Raw genomic sequence first — 25,209 nt, forward strand, 5'->3', positions numbered from 1 at the left:
AAGGGTACCTTAGAGATCTTCTAGTCCAATATACCAGTGATGGCTAAACTTTTTGCTGTCGCATGCCAAAAGCGTGGGGAGCGTGGGTGGGGTCGCACACATGTGCTTACACCCATAATGCAATGCCCCCTGCACGTGCCTCCCCATGCGTGTGTGATCCCCCCACGCAAATGCACGGGACCCCCTCCGCTCCCCCCACCCCGCTGCGCATGCGACACCCCCCCCACAGCCTGTTTTGGGCCTGGCAAGCTTCCCGAGACCAAAAAGGGGCCGCGAGGTGGGGGGACCCACCGTTTCCTCCCTCCATGGCCAGTTTTGGTGCGGGTGTGTGCGCAGTGGTCCCACCACCCCCGTGAATGCGCGCAAGACCCCCGTGCATGTATCTCATGCATGTGACCGTCCCCGTGTTAGAGACCCAAAAATCAGGGTGGCTGGTGGGAGGCATGCGCGCATGCGCGGTGGAGCTGAGCCGGGCGATGGCTCGTGTGCCTGCAGAGGGTTCGGCGTGCCATAGTTTCACCATCATGGCCCTATACCAATTCAGACAAGCGATTGTCCAATCTCTTCTTAAAAACTTCCAGTGTTGGAGCATCCACAACTTCTGGAGGCAAGTTGTCCCACTGGTTAATTGTTCTCACTGTCAGGAAATTTCTCCTTAGTTCTAAGTTGCTTCTTTCCTTGATGAGTTTCCACCCATTGCTTCTTGTCCTGCCTTCAGGTGCTTTGGAGAATAGCTGGACTCCCTCTTCTTTGGGGCAGCTCCTCAAATACTGGAATAAAAAGGTAAAGGTTCCCCTCGCACATATGTGCTAGTCGTTGCCGACTCTAAGGGGCAGTGCTCATCTCCGTTTCAAAGCCGAAGAGCCAGCGCTGTCCGAAGACGTCTCCGTGGTCATGCGGCCGGCATGACTCAATGCCAAAGGCACACGGAACGCTGTTACCTTCCCACCAAAGGTGGTCCCTATTTTTTCTATTTGCATTTTTACGTGCTTTCGAAATTGCTAGGTTGGCAGAAGCAGAGACAAGTAACAGGAGCTCACCCCGTTACAAGGCAGCACCAGGGATTCGAACCGCTGAGCTGCCGACCTTTCAATCAACAAGCTCAACATCCTAGCCCCTTGAGCCACCGCAATCATATTCCCCCCCTACTCCTCCTTTTCTCTAGAACAGTCAAACCCAAATCCTTCAACTGTTCTTCATGTGTTTTAGCCTCCAGGCCTTTAATCAGCTCCTTTGCACTTTTTCGAAAGCCTCAACGTCTTTTTTGTAACCCAAATTCGATGCAAATTCGATGCTTTTTTGTAACCCAAATTCGATGCAGTACTCCAGGCATGGCCTTACTAAGGCTTTATAAAGCGGTACTAAGACTTCACGTGATTTTGATTCTGTGCCTCTGTTTACACAGCCAAGGATCGTATTAACTTTTTTGGCCACTGCTGCACATGGCTGGCTGATGTTTAAGTGATCGTCCATTAGGACTCCAAGGTCCGTCTCACCGTTATTGTTTCTGAGCTACATTTTGCCTAATCTGCACCTTGGTATTTGATTACTTTGAAACTTCCCGAATCTGGTATTTGATGGGAAAAATTGTGTCCCAGCACTCGTCATTTGTTTGGTGTTCAACGTGGAAGCTACAACTTGTCGGCTGCTTTGTGACTTGCTACGTTTTCCAGCCAAAACAAAGGCTTGCCCTTATGGGGAAAATTTTGTTTGGTACTTGTTGTTTTTGGTCCTTGTCACACCTCTCAGAACCAATTAATAAGTACCGAGATCAGCGAATTAAAAATTGAGTGAGTGCAGAGATAAAAGACAGAAAAAGAGAGAGAGAGAGAGAGAGAGAGAGAGAGGAAGAAAGAGCGATCAAAAAAGAAAGCAAGGAAGGAGAGAGAAGGGGAAAGGAAAGAAGGAAGGGAGGAGAAAAAGAAAGGAAGAGAAAGAAAGGAAGAAGGAAGTGAGTAAGGCAGAGATAAAAGAAAGAAAGAAAGAGGTAGAGAGAAAAAAATAAAGCAAGGAAGGAGAGAGAAGGGAGGAAGCAAGGAGAAAAAGAAAGGAAGAGAACGGAAGGAAGGAGAAAGGAGGGAGGGAGGGAGAAAGCAAGAGAAAGAATGAAGAGAGAGGGAAGACCACAGCAACACCCTACTGCTAATCCTCCCCCTGCCTCAATTCCCACAAAAGAAAAATTATACAAGTTGTTTTTGGCAAGAAGTACAAAATTGAATGCATATGAACATGAAAATATAATTCTTCTCTCCAGCCTCCAGCTCCATCTCATTCATCTGAGATAATAATCAGAAGAATATATAGATAATGATGTCGGGGGGAAAAAAAAAAGGAAAGTGGGAAGTTGATGGAAGGGGAATGAAGGCATTCCTCAGCCAAGGCTCCCATCAATCTCAGGGCCCGCCTGGGCTGAGGGTAAAATAACAAAGCCCGTATTTATCTCAAAAGAAGACAACTCTGAACTTCAGACAACCCTAAAGACCAGCCATGCCCAGCCAGCTTCCTCGTCCTGTCAACTTAGTCGTCTGAAACCAAGCTTGGGGACTGGTCTCCTTCCTCCTCAAATGCGGACAGGTGTCACCCGGGTGCAACATTTGCACAATGGTGGCTTGTGCTCGGTTCACAACTACCCCATAGCCCCAAATTGAACGGCCGTCTCCAGGGGTGGGGCTGCTGGGGGTTCGGGAGAACCTCTAGCTAAGATTCTGTGTAATTCGGAGAACCCCCCAAATCCCACTCCTGGCTGGCCCCGCCCACCTCTCCCCTCCCCGGAGTCCCCACGTTTTGGATGCAGGTAAGTGCAGGGCGCCCACGGAGGCTTGGGGAGGGCGAAGGATGGGCCTACTGGAAGTTTGGGAAACAGGCCCTTTTCCAGCCTCCAGAGGGACTCCAGAGCCTGGGGAGGCCATTTTTGTCTTCCTGGAGGCTCGAGGGAAGCCAAAAATCCCCCACCATGGTGCAGGAGGCCGACTAGACCCCGCCCAACATGGCCCCGCCCACCCAGCAACCGGGCAGAGAACCCCTTGCTAAGATTTTTGAAGCCCACCCCTGGCCCTCTCTCAACAGTCAGGGTGGGATACGACATCCGTCTATTTTCAGTCTACCACACCCAACTGCACCGCTCAGGAGTCCGTTTAGTAAATTTCAATTTGATTGCTCGAGGTTGTAGGGACCGAGGTAAAACAGGGGGAAAGAAGCACCCGTCAGCCAGGAAGTAAATTAAACTTTTATTCTGCCGTACATATTTATATTGATGGGCTCTCAGCCGAGCCCAGACTCGGATATACAATGTAGAAAGCAAAAGCTAGGCTTACTGGACCCCCTAAAAGGCAGATCTTCAGGCCAGAAAATCCACTCGTGCGCAGTCGGGTGCTACCTCACCTGAAGTTCCGTTTGCCCTGTTGGCCAACCGCTGAAGACAATCCCGATTTAAAAAATAGGGGCTTGGTTTCCTGTATTTTATATATATATATATATATTTTAAAAAAGGACCGAAATGATTTGAAAAAGTCTTCCCGAAAGGACAATTCCATTCAGTTCAGGTAACCCCGAATCGAGGGGAACTGGGGGCGTTGTCTACGTGCACATGGGGGGGGGGCGCACATGTGCAGAGCCTGGCCCATGCGCTTGTCAACTGCTTCGCTGCTGGGCTGAGGTTGAAATAATGGATAACAATCTGAATGGTAATAAGAAGAAGAATAGTCATGCGCCCACAGGCTCTTTTGTTAACGGTTTATGGTCCCGTGAGGCACTCCTGTAACAGAGACGGACCCATCTTCCGAGAAGGCAGGGATCCTCAGAAGGGGCATCTTCGGTGGACAAGCCGGGGTTGAGGCGGAGAGAGTGTGTGTGTCTGTGCATAGTCGCCTACTTCTTCAAAGCGAGACATGATTTTATTCCTGAAAACGGAGGTAGCTCCTCAATCGCAGGAGAGTTCGAGTGGGGCGACGTGGGAAGCATAGTTAAGTTTATTCCTGGCAGCCAAAGGAACCATCCACTCAATGACTTCAATCTCTCTGGCATACGGCCCTAGGAAGCACGTGGGACGTCCATGGGGTGTTTGGGCTAGTCCCGTTCTCTACCCTGGGGCAGGTGTGGGATTGTTAAGACTGGAGGGAGGGAGAAGGGGAAGGAAGGAAGGAAGGAAGGAGGAAAAGGGGGACGGGGAAGAATGAGAAGAACAAGGGAGAAGGAAGGAAGGGAGGGAAGGAAGGAAGGAGGAAAAGAGGAACAAGAAAGGGAGGAAGGAAAAGGGGATCGGGAAGGAAGGGAGGAAGGGGAGGAGGAAAAGAGGAACGGGGAAGGAAGGAAAGGGGGATGGGGAAGGAAGAAAGGGAGGGAGGAGAAGGGAAGGAGGAAAAGGGAGAAGGAAGGAAGGAGGAGAAGAACAAGGGACAAGGAAGGAAGGAGGGAGGGAGGAAGGGAGGGAGGGAAGAATGAGAAGAACAAGGGGGGAGGGAGGGGAGGAGGAAAAGGGAGAAGGAAGAAGGGAGGAAGGAAGGAATGAGGAGAGGGAGAAGGAAGGAAGCAAGAGAAGGAAAAGCGGAATGGAGAAGGAAAAGCAGAAAGAAGGAAGGAAGGAAGGAAGAATGAGAAGAACAAGGAGAAGGAAGGAAGGAAGGAAGGAAGGAAGGAAGGAAGGAGGAAAGAGGAACAAGAAAGGGAGGAAGGAAAAGGGATCGGGAAGGAAGGGAGGAAGGGAGGAGGAAAGAGGAACGGGAAGGAAGGAAAGGGGATGGGAAGGAAGAAGGGAGGGAGGAGAAGGAAGGAGGAAAAGGAGAAGGAAGGAAGGAGGAGAAGAACAAGGGAGAAGGAAGGAAGGAGGGAAGAATGAGAAGAACAAGGGGGGAGGGAGGGGAGGAGGAAAAGGGAGAAGGAAGAAGGGAGGAAGGAAGGAATGAGGAGAGGGAGAAGGAAGGAAGCAAGAGAAGGAAAAGCGGAATGGAGAAGGAAAAGCAGAAAGAAGGAAGGAAGGAAGGGAGGAAGGAAGGAAGGAAAAAAAATAAGAAAAAGGCCCAGGACTGGCAGTTGTACCCAGGCTTCCTGAGTGACAGGTCTTCCTACCGTGGAATCAGCTGCTTCCCAAGAAAAACAACAACACAAACACTCCTGTGTGCCTCTCAACCAGAAAGCTGCGAGGCAGCCTGGCTGAAAGCAACAACCTGTCGAGAACACACGAGAGAAGACACGCAAAGCCTTACTGGTAAGCCGGCAAAAGCTTGACCTAATTTCTCCTGAACGGATGGAAATCATACAACTTGAAGGGGGGAAACAATAACCCAGTAACGCAAAAGAGCAAGAATTGCCAAAGAAATTTGTGAGGATTAAAAATTTGGGGGAGGAAGGGGTGATCATGGGGAGGGGGGGAAGAGAAGCAGGTTCTGACCCACGTGGTCATCGAGGGAGAACCTCTGTACTTCCTTCCAAGACTCTAGCAACTTTCTTCCCTACTGTCCGCCTATCCCCTAACTCAGGGCTCTCCAAACTTAGCAACTGGAAGACTTGGACTTCAACTCCCAGAATTCTGGGAGTTGAAGTCCGCAAGTCTTCCAGTTGCTAAGTTTGGAGACCCTCCCTCCCACAACGGATCAGGACGACACGTGCAAGATTTATCTCCACTCCAGATACACAACTTCCTCTTGGCGACACGCAGCCCCTGTTATTTATCAGAGCCTTTCCGCGGCCGGCGGAACGTGGGGGTATCCTTATTCAGGGCGTAGATCCTTCGGGAGAACTCCTCGAATTCCCCCAGGACTTGATCGTCGCATTCCACGGCCACCGCATGATCCACCGGGATGTAGTTGAAGGCCGCCAGCTGGTCTCCCGAACCGAACCCCATGGCCTCCAGACCCATGATCTCTTCCGCCTGCTCCACAGTACAAAGGAGGTCGGTGCCCAGCGCACCGCAGAAGATGCTCGGCCGCTCGCGAGCGGCAGTCCCGGGTTGTTCGCTGGACAATGGGGTGCCGTTGATGGCACGCGAAGGTCCCCGGAGAGATTCCGGAGGATTCCGGGAGCTGCTCGAGCTCCTGTTCTCGCCGTTGACGCCGAGCCGCGAATCCTCGTCCGTTTTGCTCCTGTCTTTCGAGAAGTCGGTGGAGGTATCTAAGGAGGAGGATAAGGAGACCGCCATTTTCTCCGCCTCTCCCGCGATGGCAATGGGTTGGGTGAAAGCCGAGTTGTGACTCGGAAGTTGGGACTTGTGCAGCAGTCTCTCGTTCTCCGAGTTAGCCCGTTTGCGAAGCCCTTTGTCCGGAGACGGGTGGTTGCCGGAAAAGCCGACATCCAAACCCCCAAATGCAGAAGTTTGTCTCTTTGGAACAGGGATGGCGCTGGAAACGTGGTGTCGATCGCTGTTGAGGAACGGGAGAAGGAGGGTTAAAATCAGCAGGAGACTTCAAAGAAATGCTCTGCGACTTTAAGGGGGCTACCGGGAACCCCGGAGAAACACCTCCCCCTTCCAGATTTGCTATTCGTATTTATTCTCTGTAAATCATGGGTGTCAAACACGATTTCACTGAGGGCCACATCAGGGTTGTGTTTCACTTTGTGGGGGTGGGTAGGGGCGTGGCTAGGGTGGTGTGGCCAGCTTGATGTCATGTGTCGGAGGCGCCTGAGCTCTCTAGACCAGTGGTTCTCAACCTTTATAGTACTGCGACCCCTTTAATACAATTCGCCCATGGGATGTGGTGACCCCAACCGTAAAATTGTTTTCGTTTTGAATTTATCGCGCCTGAAGCCGTATTGGCTAGCGATCTGAACTGCTTGCGATTGCCTTGAGGACGGAGGCATTAAAGCGGAGACTCCTCCCCTATTAAGTTTATGGCGCCTGAAGCCAGATTAGGCTAGCAATGGGGAGCGATTGCAGCTGGCTTGAGAGGGAGACATCAGAGCAAAGATTTCTCTCTTTTTTAATTCATCGCGCCTGAAGCCGAATTCGGCTAGCTGGCTTGTGGAGTCAACCATTGGAGCGCGATTCTTCGACTCGCAAGTATACGTCCCATATTTCCGATGGCTTAGGCGACCCCTGGCAAATCGTCATTCGACCCCCAACGGGGTCCCGACCCACAGGTTGAGAACCGCTGCTCTAGACAGTGAAAACAGGCTCCCGAGCTCCGTTTTCCTTGGCAGGGGCATTGCAGGCCGGTCCTTCGTTGTTTCCAGGGCAACCCCGCGGGTCAGATCTAAGCACCCCAAGGATTCGATCTAGCCCCACCCCCACCCCGGGGCCTTGAGTTTGACACCCCTGCTGTAAATAGTTTGAGAGGTTTGCAGATAATTTTACAGCTTTAATTTCTGAAACTCAGAAATTCTCCAAAGCCTATGGAGGCAGGACAAGAAGCAACGGATGGAAACTAATCAAGGAGAGAAGCAACCTAGAATTAAGGAGAATTTTCCTGACAGTGAGAACTATTAATCGTTGGAACAACTTGCCACCACGAGTTGTGGGTGCTGGAGGTTTTTAAGAAGAGACTGGACAGCCATTTGTATGGAATGGTAGAGGGCCTCCTGTTTGAGCACGGGGCCGGATTAGAAGATTAGAACTAGAAGACCTCCAGGGTCCCTTCCAACTCTTGTTATTCTGTTACACAAACAATTGTCTAGTGACCATTCAAAGTTATAACAAAACAAGTGATTTATGACCAAAACAGACGAGAGGGTGTTTTCTCGTTGGCCAGGTATTCAACATTAATACATTAATATATTCAACATGGGAGGGGGGAGGGAGGGGGAGGGGGGAGAGGGGGGGGGGGAGATGAAGGATCAATGTAAAGGAATGATTGAAGATATGTAATTAAGAAATAGAAATAATTTGAAATGAAATCGGGGCTGCTCAGCTGCCATTTCAGAAGGGAATGGAAAGGGAAAGGAGAGAGTGAAGGAAGAAAGTAGGTAGGAAAGAGAGAGGTAGAAAAGGGGGAAAGGAGAGGAAGAAGAAAGGGGAAAAAGAGAGGGTTAGAAAGGGTGGAAGAGAAGAGCAGGGAAGGAGGAGAGGATGTAGAAAAGCAAAGGAGAGGAAGGATGAAGAAAGTAGAAGAAAGTAGAGAAGGGAGGAGGAAAGGAAGTTAAGTTTGTTAAGGAAGGAAGTGGTAGCTGGGCAGGTCCGAATAAGTAACAAATGAAAGTTAATGACTAATGTTGAATAAGAGACTGTATATTGAATAGGTTGTTGGAAAATGGAAATAAAACTTTTTTACTAAAAAAAAAAAGAAACATTAGAAAACATACAACTTCTTGAGTTCCAGATAATTTTAAAGTTTTCAAATCCCTGGTGCATCATATATACCAGGGGTCTCCAACCTTGGCCACTTTAAGCCTTGTGGACTTCAACTCTCAGAATTCCTCAGCCAGCTTTGCTTTGCTTTGCTGGCTGAGGAATTCTGGGAGTTAAAAGTCCACAAGTCTTAAAGTGGCCAAGGTTGGAGACCCCTGATATATACTGCAAGTCTACAATTCAGTTATTGTACCTGAAGTCAGAGGCCTCTTCTGCATTTCCCATTTCTGACCAGAGTTAGAACTAAAATTCTAATAGCAGAGAGTATTTGTAGCTCAAGGTTGGCCCAAAGCTGACATTGGTGGCCTCTGAGCTTGGTGGTTTTCTTGTAGACCCAACTAGATAACATCATCAGTACTAGAAAGGGTTTGAGGCAGTGGTGAAATCTGAACTGGTTCACTACTGGTTCGCTGCCTGTGCATGCGCGCTGCATGCCAAATGCACATTGTGCACGCAGATGCGCAGCGAGCACCAAATGCGAGGTGCGCATGTGCGCACTGCACGCCAAAAGGCGGCATGGGGTAAGTAGAATAGCGCGGGCATGGGTGGGAGGATGGATGTGTGATCAGCTGTGGCGCGCGATCTTCAGAGCCTTTTTTTAAACCTTTTAAAAGCATTTTTTTACAACCTATTCGCCCAAAGAGGTTGCAAAAAATGCTTTTAAAAGGTAAAAAAAAAAAAGGCTCTGACGATCGTGCGGCACAGCTGTGATTGTTGGAGCCTTTTTTTTAAAAAAATTTTTAGAAGCATTTTTACTACCGGTTCTGGAGAACCGGTAGTAAAAAAACTGCCTAAAAAGTAAAAAAGAAAAAAAAATTCCAACAAATAGCTGAGCGACACGCGATCTTCGGAATTTTTTTATTTTTTTACATTTTTTACTACCGGTTCGGGTGAACCGGAATGAACTGGGAGCATTTCACCCCTGGTTTGAGGAGAAGAACGTGGGGTGGAGGAGGAGGAGGAAGAGGAGGAGGAGGAGGAGGAGGAGGAGGAGGAGGAGGAGGAGGAGGAAGAGGAAGTGGGGTCTTTGGTGCTCTCTGGTCTTGGTTATTTTCTTGTAGATGCTTCATTACCCAACTAGGTAACATCATCAGTGCTAGAAGGGAGTAGGGTTTGCTCTCAGTTTATATACAACGGCTTCTACCGTCAGTGTTGGTGGGAGTGTTTTGATGGTTCCTTGATTAGGCTCCTTTCTAACACTGATGACGTTACCTAGCTGGGTAATCAAACGTCTGCAAGAAAACCACCAAGGCTCAGGGAACACCAAGGACTCCACAACTCAAGTTCTGTTGAGATATAATTTATCCCCTTCCGTCACAAAGCAGGTGTCTTGATTTGCTTTGACTTAAATCCCAGAGCTCGAACCTTTGGCTCTTTTCTAACCCCAGAAAATTAAAATCCTCTTGGAAGGTTAAGATTTCACTGCCCAATAAAAACGGGATTTTCCTGCTCGTTCTCCCACGCTTCAAGTCTTCAGGGCGACAGTTCTCGAGAATCCCGGGACTGCAAGAGGTTTTACTAGACGGCCTAGGAATATGGGAGCCGCTGAGTTTGCATAAGGGCTCTTAGGTCCCTTTAATCCTAATAAGGATTAAACTGCTAATTGGAACACCCACCTCGAACAAAAAAAAAACAAAAACCTGTATCTTTATGTTTTTAATTTATTGCTCACATTCATATCCCGCCATGACTGTAAAAAGATTCTTGGCAGCAGGACAGAAACTTGATTCATGTTTGAAGTTAAAATGCCACCGAAGCCCAGCCTGGCTTTTAAGAATCTACACATAATTAGTCATAGGAGATTCACGGCTTGGTTTGTTCGGCACCGTTTCTGGCAGGAAAATTATGCTCCTTAACTAAAAACGATCCACCTTTGTCTTCGCTTGCAAGCGATCTGTCCTGTCGGTGGAATGAAGGTGGTCAGTTTATTATTTCTGATCGACACCGGCTAAAGATTTGAGTTAGCCAGAGATGGACAGGGTCTGCATTTGAATAAGAGGAGGGGTGTCAAACTCAAAGGTTCCCCTCACACCTATGTGCTTGTCATTCCCGCCTCTGGGGGCGGTGCTCATTTCCGTTTCAAAGCCGAAGAGCCAGCGCTGTCTGAAGACGTCTCCGTGGTCATGCGGCCGGCATGACTCTACGCCAAAGGCGCACGGAACGATGTTACCTTCCCACCCAAAGGTGGTCCCTATTTTTTCTACTTGCATTTTTTACGTGCTTTTGAACTGCTAGGTTGGGTTGGCAGAAGCTGGGACAAGGAACGGGAGCTCACCACGTTACGCGGTGCTAGGGATTCGAACCGCTGAACTGCCGACCTTTCGATCGACAAGCTCAGCATCTTAGCCATTGAGCCACCGCGTCCCTCATCATGTGATTATGCACTACCAATAAAACAGAATATTTGTAGCTCAGGTTTGAAACGTGGGGGGTCCTTGGTGCTCTTTGAGTTTGGTGGTTTTCTTGCAGACGTTTCCTGACCCAAACCATGCACTGATGAAGTTATCTAAGCTTGGGTCAGGAACGTCTGCAAGAAAACAACCAAGTTTAACAGAGCACCAAAGAACCCACAGTTCTTTTCCTCTTTCTCCTCCTCCTCCTCTTCCAACCCCTCTCCCTTCTAGCCCTGATAAGGTTACCTGTTGGGTAATGATATGTCTGCAACAAAACCACCAAGCTCAGACAGCATCAAGAACCTCACAATGATTATGTATTTCATTGTTGTATATCTAATACCCTGGGCCAGGGGTCTGCAAACTTGGTTCTTTTAAGACTTGTGGACTTCAACTCCCAGAGTTCCTCAGCCAGCTTTGCTCTGGGAGTTGAAGTCCACAAGTCTTAAAAGAGCCAAGTTTGCAGAGCCCTGCCCTGGGCAGTTCAAAGAACCATGGCAGTAAATCATAAACCATTTGCCTTGCTATTTACAAACACTTCTGAAAGAACCCTATGGCTCCCCCAGCTCAAATTTTGGTCTTCCCTTGGTTACAAGCTCTTCCCTTTAAGGAACAGTACTTGATCACACCTAATTTTGTGCAGAGAAGAGCCACAAAGATGATTAGGGGGCTGGAGGCTAAAACATATGATGCAGGAACTGGGCAGGTCTAGTTTAATGAAAAGAAGGACAAGGGGTGACATGAGGGCAGCGTTCCAATATATGAGGGGCGGCCACAAAAAAAAGGGGATGAACTTCTTCGCCAAAGTCCCCTGAAGGCAGGACAAGAAGCAACGGATGGAAACTAACCAAGGAGAGAAGCAACCTAGAACTAAGGAGGAATTTCCTGACAGTCAGAACAATTCATCAGTGGAACAGCTTGCCTCTAGAAGTTGTGAATGTTCCAACACTTTTAAAAAGATTGGACCACCATTTGCCTGAAATGGTATAGGGTTTCCTGACTGAGCAGGGGGTCCCCTCCAACTCTATTCTATTAGTTAATTTTTTTTTAAAAGTCAAGATTTTCTGGTCCCTTATAGTGGCCCACTTCAGTATGATTATCATATATTATATTGCATTTATATTATATATTTATTATAAAGCTTCTTTCATCAGCATTTTTTTTGCATAGTCCTCTCTTTCTCTCTCTAGCAAATAATCCACACCAGGAAGTATATAGAGACAAGAACGAGAGCAGTATAGAGCAAAGTCATCTTAATGAGATGCTATGCGAAGCATAACTAAAATTAGAGTAGTACAGATAGAACCTCAACTTATAACAGTTCGTTTAGTGACCGTTCAAAGTTGTAACGGCATTGAAAAAAACGGGACTTACGACAGTTTTTCATAGTTATAACCTTTGCAGGATCTCCGGGGTTACGTGATCAAAATTCAGATGCTTGGCAACTGGTTCACATTTATGACAGTCGGTCTGTCCCGGGGTCACGTGATCCCCTTTGGTGACCTTCTAACCGGCAAGAATCAGCGGGAAAATCAGATTCACTTAACAACCGTGTTTGATAACTTATCCACTGTAGCGACTCACTCAACAACTATGGCAAGAAAAGTCGGAAAACAGGGCAAAGCTCACTGAACCGAGGTCTCACTTAGCAACAGAAATGTGGGGCTCAATCGTGGCCGTTAACTCGAGGGCGATCTGTACAAACCGGTTTGTGCAGGAAGCAGCTCTTTGGATATACACTGGTGGCCAAAATTGTGGAAACCTTTTGGGAAAAGTGTATTTTCCAAAACTAGCTGCACCACTTTTTTGGGGAGTCGTACCATAAAATTATCTATCAATGGAAAGATAATTGAATCAAGAATGTCATGCAATAACTTTGATGAAGGATTTGCTATTAGAAGAGCAGTTACAGTATAAAGAAGAAAAGGGAAACACGTAGAAAAAAAACGAGATGTACAAAAATGATCCCCATGTCAGCGAATACTTAGTTGGGAAACCTTTAGCATGAATCACAGCCTTACAAGGTCTTCCCATGGAGTGAACCAAGTCTTTGAGTTCTGCAGCTGTTCTAATGTGAAACCAAGATTGAAGGACGGCTTCTATTAACTGGGTTTGATTGCTGGGTTGCTTCTGACTAACCAGTTTCTTTAGTGGGCTCCATAGATTTTGCATTGGGTGAAGGTCTGGGCTATTCCCAGGCCATTCCAGCAGTGGAATAAAATTATCTGGAAACACCAGGAAAAAAAAAGTGGTGTTATTAGCCATCAAACCTCAAACATACACTTTTCACAATTTTGGCCACTATACTGTATTTGTATCCAGATGAAACATTTGGTCTGTATATGGAATAAAACATGATCCTTTACAGCAGAGAATCAGCAAAGGCCAAACAGATTGGCCACAGCCATGGGGAGGCTGCGGAATTGAGGGAGGGGGAGACGGGGAGTGGGTGCCAAAGGAGAAGCGGAGAGGGGGAGGGGGGTAACGCATATCAGCCTTGTTCTGCTTATGGAGTAAAATCACTCCAGGATCCCAATGGGTTTCTATTGGCCCAAATCCAGAATAGCGAGCATACCTATGGTTTTCCTAATCTGTGGCCGATCTGGAATGTGATTGTTTTGGGGGGGGGTTCAAAGAAAAACACATTTTCTGTTTTTCGCTGGCCTTAATTAATAACGTAGCCATATATCTGCCTCCAAGTGAAAGTTTCACATTTTTCTCTGGGTTACAGTGAATTTAAAAGCTAGTCAGGAGTATTTTTACTTGGTTAAAAAACGGTCTCAACGAAAGCCGTTCCTGGACCACAGCAACATCAGCTTTAGTGATCCTAGTGATGTGGGCAAAGGTTGAACAGCAAGAGCATCTTCGGTAAGAAAAGACAGCACACAGAATTGCAGGTTTCCCCATATTCTGTGTTTTCTGGAAAAAAGTTTAATCTTTGGGCTACTTTATCTATTACAGGAAGTCCTCGCCTTACGACCACAATGGAGCTCAACATTTACCGTATTTTTGGGGGTATAAGACGGGCCTTAGTTTTCGGGAGGAAAATAAGAAAAAAGCTGATTGGCAGGTGGATCGGCCTCCCCGGAATACCCCCAACCAGCTGTTCCCAGAGGTGAATTTTAGCAACAGGTTTCTTGGTTGTGAGCTCTGTGCCTTGCTTTTTTTCCCCCCTGCCTCTGCAACTCTGTTTCAGAAAAAACTATTTTCTGCTTCTGAAAGCCTCCGAAACAGAGCTTCAGACAAAAAAGCCTCTGAAGCTCTGTTTGGGGGCTTTTTTTTTCTGAAGCTCTGTTTGGGGGCTTCTTTTCTGAAACTCTGTTTGGGGACTTTTTTTCTGAAACTCTGTTTGGGGGCTTCTTTTCTGAAGCTCTGTTTGGAGGCTTCGTTTCTGAAACTCTGTTTGGAGGCTTCTTTTCTGAAGCTCTGTTTGGAGGCTTCTTTTCTGAAACTCTGTTTGGGGACTTTTTTTCTGAAGCTGTCGTGTCCCAGTCCTCCGCTGACGGCCGGGTCAGGGAAATCCGAATCAGGCTTGCCTCTGCAGCTCTGCCCAAAGTCCTAGCAAAGTCCTCAGAGCAGGCAGGAGACCAGAAAGTGACTTCAGCAAGATAAGTTCGACTTTGCCTGACTCAGAGACTGCCAGAAAGCAGATCCTTTATATAGGCCATGGGGTGTGGCTCCATGACTCAGCACTCATTAAGGCCTGCCCCTCCCTTCCTTCTGTTGCCTCCGCCTATCCAGTCTTCTGATAAATAAACTTTCCTCAGGCTCACATGCTGTGGAGGAGGGGGAGGGGTCTAGCTGCTCCGTTTGCCTGGGCATGGAGCCAGGGCTGGGGCCGGGAGGTGCCCCCTCCTCTTCAGCTTGTCTGGGCATGGAGCCAGGACTGGGGCCGGGAGGACATTCTTCAGCATTCGGAAGCAGATAAGCAGACCCCGGCTGCGGCGAGAGCGGGCAAGACACAACAGAAGCTCTGTTTGGAGGCTTCGTTTTTGAAACTCTGTTTGGAGGCTTCTTTTCTGAAGCTCTGTTTGAGGGCTTCGCTTTGTTTCTGATGCTTTTTTCAGTCTCTGAAACCTCCGTTTGAGAAGCTGGGCAGGGCTACATTTGGAGTATAAGATGCATCCAGATTTTCACCCTCTTTTTGGGGGGAAAAAGGTATGTCGTATACTTCGAAAAATACATTATATTGTTAAAGTGAAACATTTGTTTAAGTGAGTTTTGCCCCATTTTACGACCTTCCTTGCCACAGTCGTTAAGTGAATCACTGCAATGGATAAGTCAATAACCTGGTTGTTAAGTGAATCACTGCAATGGATAAGTCAGTAACCCAGTTGTTAAGTGAATCTGGCTTCCCCATTGACTTTGCTTGTCCAAAGGTTGCAAAAGGGGGGGGGGTCACATGACCTTGGGACACAGCCAACGGTCGTAAGTATGAACCGACTGCCAAATGTCTGAATTTTGATCACGTGACCATGGGGATGCTACAAAGGTTATAACGGTGAAAAAAGGTCCTAAGTTACTTTTTTTTCAGTGCCGCAGTCAACTTGGAATGGTCACTAAATGAACTGTCGTTAAGTCGAGGACTATCCGTGCAAGTAGTCCTCGACTTACGACCACAAGCGGGACCGGAACTTCCACTGCTAAGCGAGGCAGTTGTTAAGTACGTGGTGCTTCATTTTACAACTTAAAAAGTTAAGCAAATCCCTGCGGTCGTCACGTGAGTCATGCGGTCGTTAAGCGAATCGGGCTCCTCTCCACCGACTTTGCTTGTCAGAAGCCAGCTAGGAAGGTCTCAAATGATGATCACATGACTCCCGGGACCGAGGGTCCAAATTTTGATCGTGTGACTGCGGTGGAGGGGGGGGGGCTGCTACTACAACAGGGTTTAAGTCCAAGGACCAGTAGTTGTAAGTCACTTTTTCTCCAGATGGATGGTCGTAAGTCAAAGATTACCTGCGCTGTCGTGTGCAAAGCGAAGCAGAACTACTCACCATCTAACCATGAGGCCGTGCTCCAGGAAGTTTTTCAGGTTAGGAAGGGTCTGCCTTAAATCTGGAGTCCCCAGCCCATGCTGGTATCTAAGCTATGGAAAGAGAAGAGAGAGGTTTAGAAGGCGGCAGCTAGAGGGACGTCAGAGGAGCTCGGGGAAGTGAGTTGCGCTGCAAACTGGAGGATTTAAGAAGCTCGGAGTCCAGGAAAGAATTTTTGGGGACATTTTAGAACAGGGGTCTCCAACCTTGGCAACTTTAAGCCTGGAGGACTTCAACTCCCAGAATTCCCCAGCCAGCAAAGCTGGGAGTTGAAGTCCTCCAGGCTTAAAGTTGCCAAGGTTGGAGACCCCTGTTTTAGAAGGAAGGGAAACAGTGTTGGAATTCAAAATTGTTCACTTCCAGTCCTGTGGTGGGCGTGGCTTGGTGGGCGTGGCATGGGAAGGTTGCTGCAAAATCCCCATTCCCTCCCGATCAGCTGGGACAGAATAGATTGGGGGGGGGGCAGTCAGAGGTGGTATCTACCGGTTCTCCGAACTACCACATTTTTCGGTGCGTAAGACGCACCTTCGTTTTTGGGGAGGAAAATAAGAAAAAAGCTGATTGGCAGGTGGGAATACCCCCCCAATCAGCTGTTCCCAGAGGTGAATTTTAGCGACAGGTTCCTTGGTTGTGAGCTCTGTGCCTTGCTTTTTTTTTCTGCCTCTGAAACTTCTGAAACTCAGTTTCAGAAAAAAACATTTTTGATCTATGGTCTTCATGCCGGCTCAGGAATTCTGGGAGTTGGAAGTCCACAGGTCATCAGGTTGCCTGAGCTCCCCACCCCTGCTATATAGGTAGTCCTCCACTTACGATCACAAATAGAGTCCACAATTTTCCATTCTAACCACTGAGCCGGGGTGGCACAGTGGTTAGAGTGCAATTGTTCTGTCCTCCCTCGCCTCCGAGTGATGGCTTAATTAGCCGGCACTATCAGCTCTGGCAGCAGAATAGCCAGCGTCTGCCAAGAGCCTCCGTTATCTTCCACGATGCTGGTAAGTCACCTAGAAACAAACTTCAGTTCTTAAATCAGTGGATTTGCCTGTTACAAAGAGACACAGCAGTTCTTGCTGCCTTTTATATCCTGTAGGGTGTGGCTCCATGGCTCAGCACTTTCCCATCCTTGCTTCTGTTGTTCCCTCCTCTCCTGCCTATGAAACCTAGGGTCCAGCCAGGCCTGATTGCCGTCAGCTGGATCTGCAGGCATGGGGGGGGGGGAAAGAGTCAGGGGACGGAGGCCTCGTTATCTCTTCCACCTGGCCTGTTTCTGGCTCCTGGAGCTGAGGCAGGCAAGCCGGTGCTCCCGAGGTAAGTCCTGACGGCCCTTCCCCCTCACTTTCCAAGTCACTTTCTGGCAGCAGGCCAAGCTCGGGGGGCGCAGACACAACAGCAGTACTGCAGGCTGCTCACTGCCAGCAGTTCAATCCTGACCGGCTCAAGGTTGACTCAGCCTTCCATCTTTCCGAGGTCAGTAAAATGAGGACCCAGATTGTTGGGGGCAAAATGCTGACTCTGTAAACCGCTTAGAGCTTTGTGCTCGGTCTATTTTTGCTGAGCCTTTGAAAGAGTACTAGTCCTCAACTTACAACCACTCATTTAGTGACCAAAGTTATAGCAGCACTGAAAATATAAAAATATATAAAAGCACTGTGAAGCGGTATATAAGTCTAAGTGCTATTGCTATTGCTAAGCAAGACCGTTGCTAAGCGAGTTTTGCTCCACTTTACAACTTTTCTTGCCACAGTTGTTAAGTGAGCCACTGCAGTTGTTAAGTCAGTAACAGGGTTGTTAAGTGAATCTGGCTTCCCCGTTGATTTTGCTTGCCAGAAGGTTGCAAAACGGATCACGTGACCCCGGGGATGCTACAACTATCATAAATATGAACCTGTCGCCCAGGTATCTCAATTTTGATCACAGGGCTGCCTGCAACAGTCCTGTGAAAATGGTCGTAAGTGACTTTTTTCAGTGCTGCTATAACTTTGGTCACTAAATGAGTGGTTGTAAGTTGAGGACTAGTACTCTTTCAAAGGCTCAGCAAAAATAGACCGAGCACAAAGCGTAAGAATCCAACAGCACAATAACTCCATCTCTCCATGCTGTGGGCAGACCACCAAAAAAACTAAATTTATCTTCAGCAGGAAAAATTCTCTCGAATTTCTTAACAGCCGGTCATTCAAACAGCTAAAGGAAATTCTGTTCCAAGAACTCATTTACTAAACATTAAGTAATAATGTCCCTTCAAGCTTGGCTGATCTCAAAACAGCCGAGCAGCATCAGGTCTGTTTAAACTTTAACTTTAAATTTAAACTGCAGGCTAAACCGGGAAGTGAAAACAGATCAGAAGAAGGCAAAAGTAAACCATTTCGGAGAATGAGTCTATTGAGCAAGCTAAGATAAATCCAAACAAAAGACAATGCGCATTATACCTTAATGCCTTTGCAAATTTTACTTTAAAAGAAATCAACAACAGCCGTCACATATGGGCATTGCCCACGCAATACATTTCTGCGTGAAAGCAAAGCTTTTCAGATTTTAATTCGCTAAAAAAATTTTGAATCAATTCAAAAATTAGTAGCGCTTGATAAGACCTTGGTAAGACCACACATGGAATATTGCTCCCAGTTTTGGTCACTACATTATATGAAAAATATTGAGGCTCTAGAAAGAGTCCAGAGAAAAGAAAGAAAGATGATTAGGGTTGCAAGAATTGAGACTAGTCTAGTGAAAAGAAGGACTAGGGGAGACATGATAGCAATATCTCAGGGGCTGCCCCAAAGAAGAGGAAGTCAAGCTATTCTCCAAAACACCTGAGGGTAGGACAAGAAGCAAGAAGCAAATTAATCAAGGAGAGAAGCAACCTAGAATTAAGGAGAAATTTCCTGACATTAATCAGCAGTATTCTGAATAATGGGAAGCAAGCTTCCTATAATCTCCGCTGTCCTCACCACTCTCTGAATGGACTTTCTATCTGAGGCATTGCAGCCACCAAACCAAACAGGAATGCAGTCTCTTAAAATGCTCTCAATCGTGCCTCTGTAAAAAGTGGCCAGGACAGAAAGAGGAAGATGTGCTCTCCTCATCCGACTAAGAACTTTGAGCTAAGGAGAAATTTCCTGACAATCAGAACAATTAATCAGTGGAACTGCTTGTCTCCAGAAGTTGTGGGTGCTCCATACTGGAGGTCTTTAAGAAGAGACTGGACAGACATTAGTCCAGAATGGTATAAGGCAGTGATGGCTAACTTTTTTTTCCTTTGGTGCCAAAAGCGCACACGCGTGCCCACCCCCATAATGCAATGTCCCCCGTGCACGTCCCGTCCCCCTGAGCATGCGGGCACAACCCTCCCGTGCTGACCCGCCCTCCTAAGCAGGTGCACACAACTCACCGCGCTTCCCCCCCCCTCGCATGTATGCACATGCGACCCCCCACGCCCTGTTTTGGGCCCAGCAAGCCTCCTGAAGCCTCTGGAGGCTGGAAATGGTATGTTTCCGGACTTCCGTTTGGCCCATTTTTCACCCTCCCCAGGCCACGGAGGGTTTCCTGGAGCCTCCAGGAGGCCCTCCGGAGGCCGGAAACAGCCCATTTCCAGACTTCCGGGAGACATGTTTTCTGCCCTCCCCAGGCTCCAGAGGTTTTCCTGGAGTCTCGGGGAAGGTGTTTCCGGACTTCTGGTAGGCCTGTTTTTCGCCCTCCCAGAGGCTCTGCGTGAGCCCTGTACTTACCTGGCATCCAAAACAGGCCACGTGGAGACTTCTGGGAGGGGAGGGGCGACCTGGGCATGCGCGCACTTCTCCCGCATGCGCAGCAGAGGCCCAAAAATCAGCTGGCTAGTGGGAGGCATGCGCGTCGGAGCTGACCTAGGGAGACGCCTCGCATGCCCGCAGAAATGGCTCCGCATGTCACCTGTGGCACATGTGCCATAGGTTCGCCATCAGGGGGGTCTCCTGCTTGAGCAGGGGGTTGGGCTAAATGACCTCTAAGATCCCTTCCAACTCTGCTATTCTATTCTATTCTGTTCTCTCATATGCAATATTCTGAACTTCTAGTAATAGAGAGAAAAACGGTGAGGGAACTAAGATAAACTTTTATCTGTAGACTCATTAAAGTTCTCTAATTCACAACGAATTATTTGATGCGACTTGTTTTAAAAGGGCAACTTAGAAGGCTGTGAGGCTTTTAAATGTTTCCAAGTCAAAACACACTAACCTGTGCTTTAACTCTTTACAGCTAGACCAGTCTTATATTACAACCGGAAACTTCCTCAAACTTTATGCTTTTATATTTACATAAACTTTTCAATACCGTTAAGCAATGTTTATCAGATTTCAGCGCAAGAGCGTATTGTCTTTATATGATCTCACTTGAAGGGAACTCACTCATTAATCTAAAAACTACATCAAGGATCCCCCCCCCCAAAAAAAAAACCCAACAGTTAAAAGTTCACAAGGCCAAGAAAATCTGGAATTAAAACAAGTTATGTTTCCATTAACGGTAAAGGTTTAATCTTACACTGAAAACAAATACGGTTCCCCCCTCAAAGTTCTTGCAGTCCAAACTTCAGATCTGGTATTAAAATATAGATGTCAACAAATTTCAAACTGGAACAAAGCTGGTTTAAGTGCTAATCTGATATATGGTCAATTCCTGAACTGAAGTGAGTGGATGAAACCAATAATCTGATATAAGGCAAGAGAATTCTCCCTTCAAGAGAATGAATATCCTCCATGCATTTTGCAATGAATTCAACAGAAGGCAAAACCAGAACAAGAGAACAAACCAGGATTAATTGCCCACCCGCAACAAGGATGAAGGGGACGTGGTGGCTCAGGGGCTAGGACGTTGAGCTTGTCGATCGAAAGGTCGGCAGCTCAGCGGTTCGAATCCCTAGGGCTGCCGTGTAACGGGGTGAGCTCCCGTTACTTGTCCCAGCTTCTGCCAACCTAGCAGTTTCGAAAGCACGTAAAAAATGCAAGTAGTAAAAATAGGAACCACCTTTGGTGGGAAGGGAACAGCGTTCCGTGCGCCTTTGGCGTTGAGTCATGCCGGCCACATGACCACGGAGACGTCTTCAGACAGCGCTGGCTCTTCGGCTTTGAAACGGAGATGAGCACTGCCCCCTAGCGTCAGCAATGACTAGCACATATGTGCGAGGGAAACCTTTACCTTTACCTTTAACAAGGGTGAAATGCTACCAGTTATGGCAGTGGGTAGTTTGGAGAACTGGTAGCAACGGCAGCGCAAGGCTCTGTCCACCCGCCCAGTCGTCATTACTTCCTGATTTTAACAGGAAGTAACCTGTTTTTTACCCTCTGTGCATGTGCAGAAGGGTTAGCGCATGTGCAGAGGGTCCAAGTGTGCACGAGATGTGCGTGCGCGAGCGGAGCATGCACTCCCAAACCGGTAGGGAAGGTAAGTAGATTTCACATCTGCCCCCCGATTATAAAATTCCCTATTGCTCTTTGCTGTCTATCTTTTAATTTCATAGGATTATCCAGTGTTTTTCGTTTCCTAATTGGCATTTTACAGCTAGTGCTTGACTTACAAAATTCATTTAGTGACTGTCTGGAGTTACAACGGCCCTGAAAAAAGTGACTTATGACCATTTTTTGGACTTATGACCGTTGCAGCACCCCCCCCCATGGTCACGGGATCAAAATTCAGCTGCTTGGCAACTGACTCACATTTATGACGGTCACAGTGACCCTTTTGTGACCTTCTGACGAGCGAAGTCCATGGGGGAGCCGGATTCACTTAACAACCGTGTTAAGTGATTCGCTGAACAACTGTGGCAAGAAAGGTCGTAAAACTGGGTACCTTTGCGGGGTAACCTGCTTAACAATGCTAAATTGGGGCTCAATTACGGTTGTAAATCGAGGACTGCCTGCACTGACAAAATGCCCACGGGATGCATGCGACTGTCTTGCCTTTCGTAGTTCAATGCTTTCTCCATCTGTCTTAAGTTTCCCTGATATTTTTTCCACAAGAAGACATAAGGACAGCTCTCCTCTTCGGGTTCCTTGGCAGCGATGCTACTTTTACCGTCAATTCTGGGTCTGCTGGAGAATTTTCCCCTTTCCTGGAGAAAACTATCCACCCAACTTTTCTGCCCACACACTTAATGGAGATAAACAGCTGTTACTTATTCTTTTAAGCAGTGTTGACTGCAGGCACTCCTATTTGCTAGCATATAATACTGGAAATGCAGCTGAGATCTTCCTTGGCTCACCAAATCAAATCGCAGATGGAAGGAAAGACAGCCGCCAACTGCTCCATCCAACTGTAACACTCATCTCTTCTAATTTCCCATCATTTGACAGTCAGCTTACTTAAGACAGTTCTCTTATCCATGTTTAAAGTGGGGGGGGAAAAAAACCCCATTATTGAATTCTTTGCTTTCTACTTCTGGCTTGCTATCTTGCAAACCATTTTCTTTTTCCTATGATGTCCTGTTCGTTTTGCTTCTTAGTTAATAGCGCTTAAAAAAATAATAATCCAGGCTACATCCTAGCGATATTTTTGATTTTGCAGGATGTAGGGACAAAGGAAATGAAACGAAACGGAGGGTCCTGTCAGGGTAGGCCAGGGGTCTGTAAACTTGGCTCTTTGAAGACTTGTGGACTTCAACTCCCAAAGTTCCTCAGCCACCTTTGCTCTGGGAGTTGAAGTCCACAAGTCTTAAAAGAGCCAAGTTTGCAGACCCCTGATCTAGGCAAACAACACGAGACCAGTTCAATCTATCTATAAAAGATATGTACTAGGATGAGAAAAAATTGCCATATCAAAAGTCAAGTTTGTTTAGCTATTATGCTCGGGCACAAGATGCAATTGCAGAATTAATTGGAAGGGGTCCTTAAGAGCACTGAATGCTGCTCTTAAAAACGACCTGGTGAAGGTTTCTTCCACTTGAATACATCCTGTGAAGGCAGAAGAAGTCCTCAACTTATGGCTTGCAAGTCATGAAATGGGCTGGTTTGGCTGAAAACCAGAAGCAAATGTCAGTTTTCAGGACAAGAAACCGAATAAAACACGGACACGGGATTGTGGGATGCTGCAAATGGCTGTAAATGCACCGTTGAGTTAGTAATACGGTCGTTAAGCGAATCTGGCTTGTCCGAAAGTCACAAAACATGATCACATGACCCCCGGGACCGTCACAAATATGAAGGTGAATTTTTATCGCGCTGATATGGGGATGCTGCAAACAGTCACAAGTCGCTTTTTCTTGTAACTTCAAACAGTCACTCAATGAACTGTTGTGAGTTGTGGACTCTGTATTGTTGTTTTTTTGGTCTTTTGCAAATTCCCATTATAGACCTTTTGGTTTTATTGTGACCAGTTTTCAGTTTTTAGCACTTTTTTTTTTTCTTGCGCTGCAGTAGGAGTTAGCCTTACGTCAGGGGAGGGGGAAAAAAACTTTGCAACTCTTCGTTTCCAAGTAATAACAGGAATTGCTGTATGTGATTAGTTATGACTTCTCGGGGAAAGGAAAAAAAAAAAAAGAGAAAGGGGTCCTTTTAAACTAAACAGATGGAAGCCATTATCAACCAGCCGAAACGGAGCACGCTGATATACCGTTACCCCGTTCAAAACAACGCCCATCGTGATCTGCAGGGATTGTTATTGACCGGCCTAGAATTCCACCTTACGTTCTCCGAGGAAATCGGTTGCGGTTCGTGTTGCTCCTTGGCTGCAAAAGCTCAACAGAAATTCAGTCTCCTCCAGACTCCAGGGAAATGTTCGGCTTTCCCAACCATTCTGCTCTGTGTATCTCGGTCCTCTCAACCTGCCCCCCCCCATGCTTCCCCGGAGGAATCTGGGAGTTAAGATGCAGGCTGTTGAAAATCCAGCAGTACAAGGATTGCCAGTAACTTTCCAAAGCAATGAAGGCAAATTATACGTGTCCTGGGATAATGTTGCAGGATCTGATCTGAGTCGGTCACCGGGACTGGAGGTTTATTCTTCCGAGCTTTTGGGCTCATGCTGGAACCGATCCTTGAGGATCTGTCTTTTTTGACAGACCCCAAGGTCTGTCCTTGAGGATCGGTTCCAGCATGAGCCCAAAAGCTCGGAAGAATAAACCTCCGGTCCCGGTGACCGACTCAGATCGGATCCTGCAACATTATCCGTTTCCGAGTAATTTTCTTCCCTCTCTCCAGAATATGTGCACTGGGCTGTTCTACGTGTTAGATTTATAAGGTTTCTGGCTGTGAATAGCTTTAAGTTGTTAACTAGGGTGTTGATGGCTAGCTATTAAGTCATTAGTTGTTGGTTTCTTGTGCAGCCAAACCCTCCGGCTCCTGAGTACAGATCAGTGGTGGGTTTCATTTATTTTTACCACTGGTTCGCCGCGCATGTGCACGCTCGCTTTATGCGTGCATTTTCCATGCTTGCGCCCAGTCTTCCGCACATACACCTGGCCTCAAAAATGTGGCTAAATAGGACAGCATAGCACCGGGGTGGGTGGGCGAGCCCACCTGCGATCTCCACTACCGGTTTGCCCAAACTGGCTGAATTCCTCCTCTGGTACAGAGCATTCAGAAAGTATTCCAACCCTACTTCACTTTTGTCAATTTTGTATGCTGCAGCCTGATTCTGCAGTTGTTGACATTTCATTTTTTTTTGCACTCATTCATCTACGCTCGGTGCCCCCGTAGTGGCAATGTGAAAACAGGAATGTTAGAAATGTCTGTGAATTTATTAAAAAGAAAACGCTTTCGGAATGCATGGTACCTGGTAGGCCTGTGGTAAATCAGCCCTCGCTACTGACTGACAAAGGGACCCGTTTCTCAGGCTTCAATCATTTCTGTAGCTATTTTTGTCCTTGCTCAGCCAACAATCACAGTAGCTGTAAAATTGAACTCATGTCTTTGTTCATTGCAATATGAAGTCTCCTCACCTATTTGCTTATGTTCTCGCAATCTTTCTCCCTGTCTGTCCCACATTATTATTATTATTATTATTATTATTATTATTATTATTATTATTATAGACGAGAGGTCAAACGACTAGCCTTGTGGTGCAACCAAAACAATCTGGAACTGAACACACTCAAAACCGTAGAAATGGTGGTAGACTTTAGGAAAAACCCTTCCATACTTCCACCTCTCACAATACTTGACAACACAGTATCAACAGTAGAAACCTTCAAATTTCTGGGTTCTATCATATCGCAAGATCTCAAATGGACAGCTAACATCAAAAACATCATTAAAAAAGGACAACAAAGAATGTTCTTTCTGCGCCAACTCAGTAAGCTCAAACTGCCCAAGGAGCTGCTGATCCAATTCTACAGAGGAATTATTGAGTCTGTCATTTGCACCTCTATAACTGTCTGGTTCGGTTTTGCAACCCAACAAGAAAAACACAGACTTCAGAGGAAAAGATAATTGCTACCAACCTGCCTTCCATTGAGGACCTGTATACTGCACGAATCAAGAAGAGGGCCGTGAAAATATTTGCAGATCCCTCGCATCCTGGACATAAACTGTTTCAACTCCTACCCTCAAAACGA

The 25,209-nt window shown here is 47.1% G+C and overlaps 1 protein-coding gene across 4 annotated transcripts in view; it reads right to left on the reverse strand.

Moving 5' to 3' along the window:
* Window positions 1-5,524: 5,524 nt before the first annotated feature.
* UVRAG (UV radiation resistance associated) overlaps window positions 5,525-25,209 on the reverse strand; it is a 98,320-nt gene continuing 78,635 nt past the window's right edge. For 3 of the 4 annotated variants that reach the window (XM_058185973.1, XM_058185972.1, XM_058185974.1), the window contains 2 exons: window positions 15,663-15,754; window positions 5,525-6,353 (listed from right to left, as the gene is read on the reverse strand). In XM_058185973.1, the coding sequence (XP_058041956.1) occupies window positions 5,660-6,353; window positions 15,663-15,754 (786 nt within the window). In that variant the 3' untranslated portion in view covers window positions 5,525-5,659. The remainder of the gene's footprint in view (window positions 6,354-15,662; window positions 15,755-25,209) is intronic. The other variant, XM_058185975.1, reaches the window with a different exon arrangement.

Source organism: Ahaetulla prasina, chromosome 5 (assembly GCF_028640845.1).
Source record: "Ahaetulla prasina isolate Xishuangbanna chromosome 5, ASM2864084v1, whole genome shotgun sequence".
Lineage (NCBI taxonomy): Eukaryota > Metazoa > Chordata > Lepidosauria > Squamata > Colubridae > Ahaetulla > Ahaetulla prasina.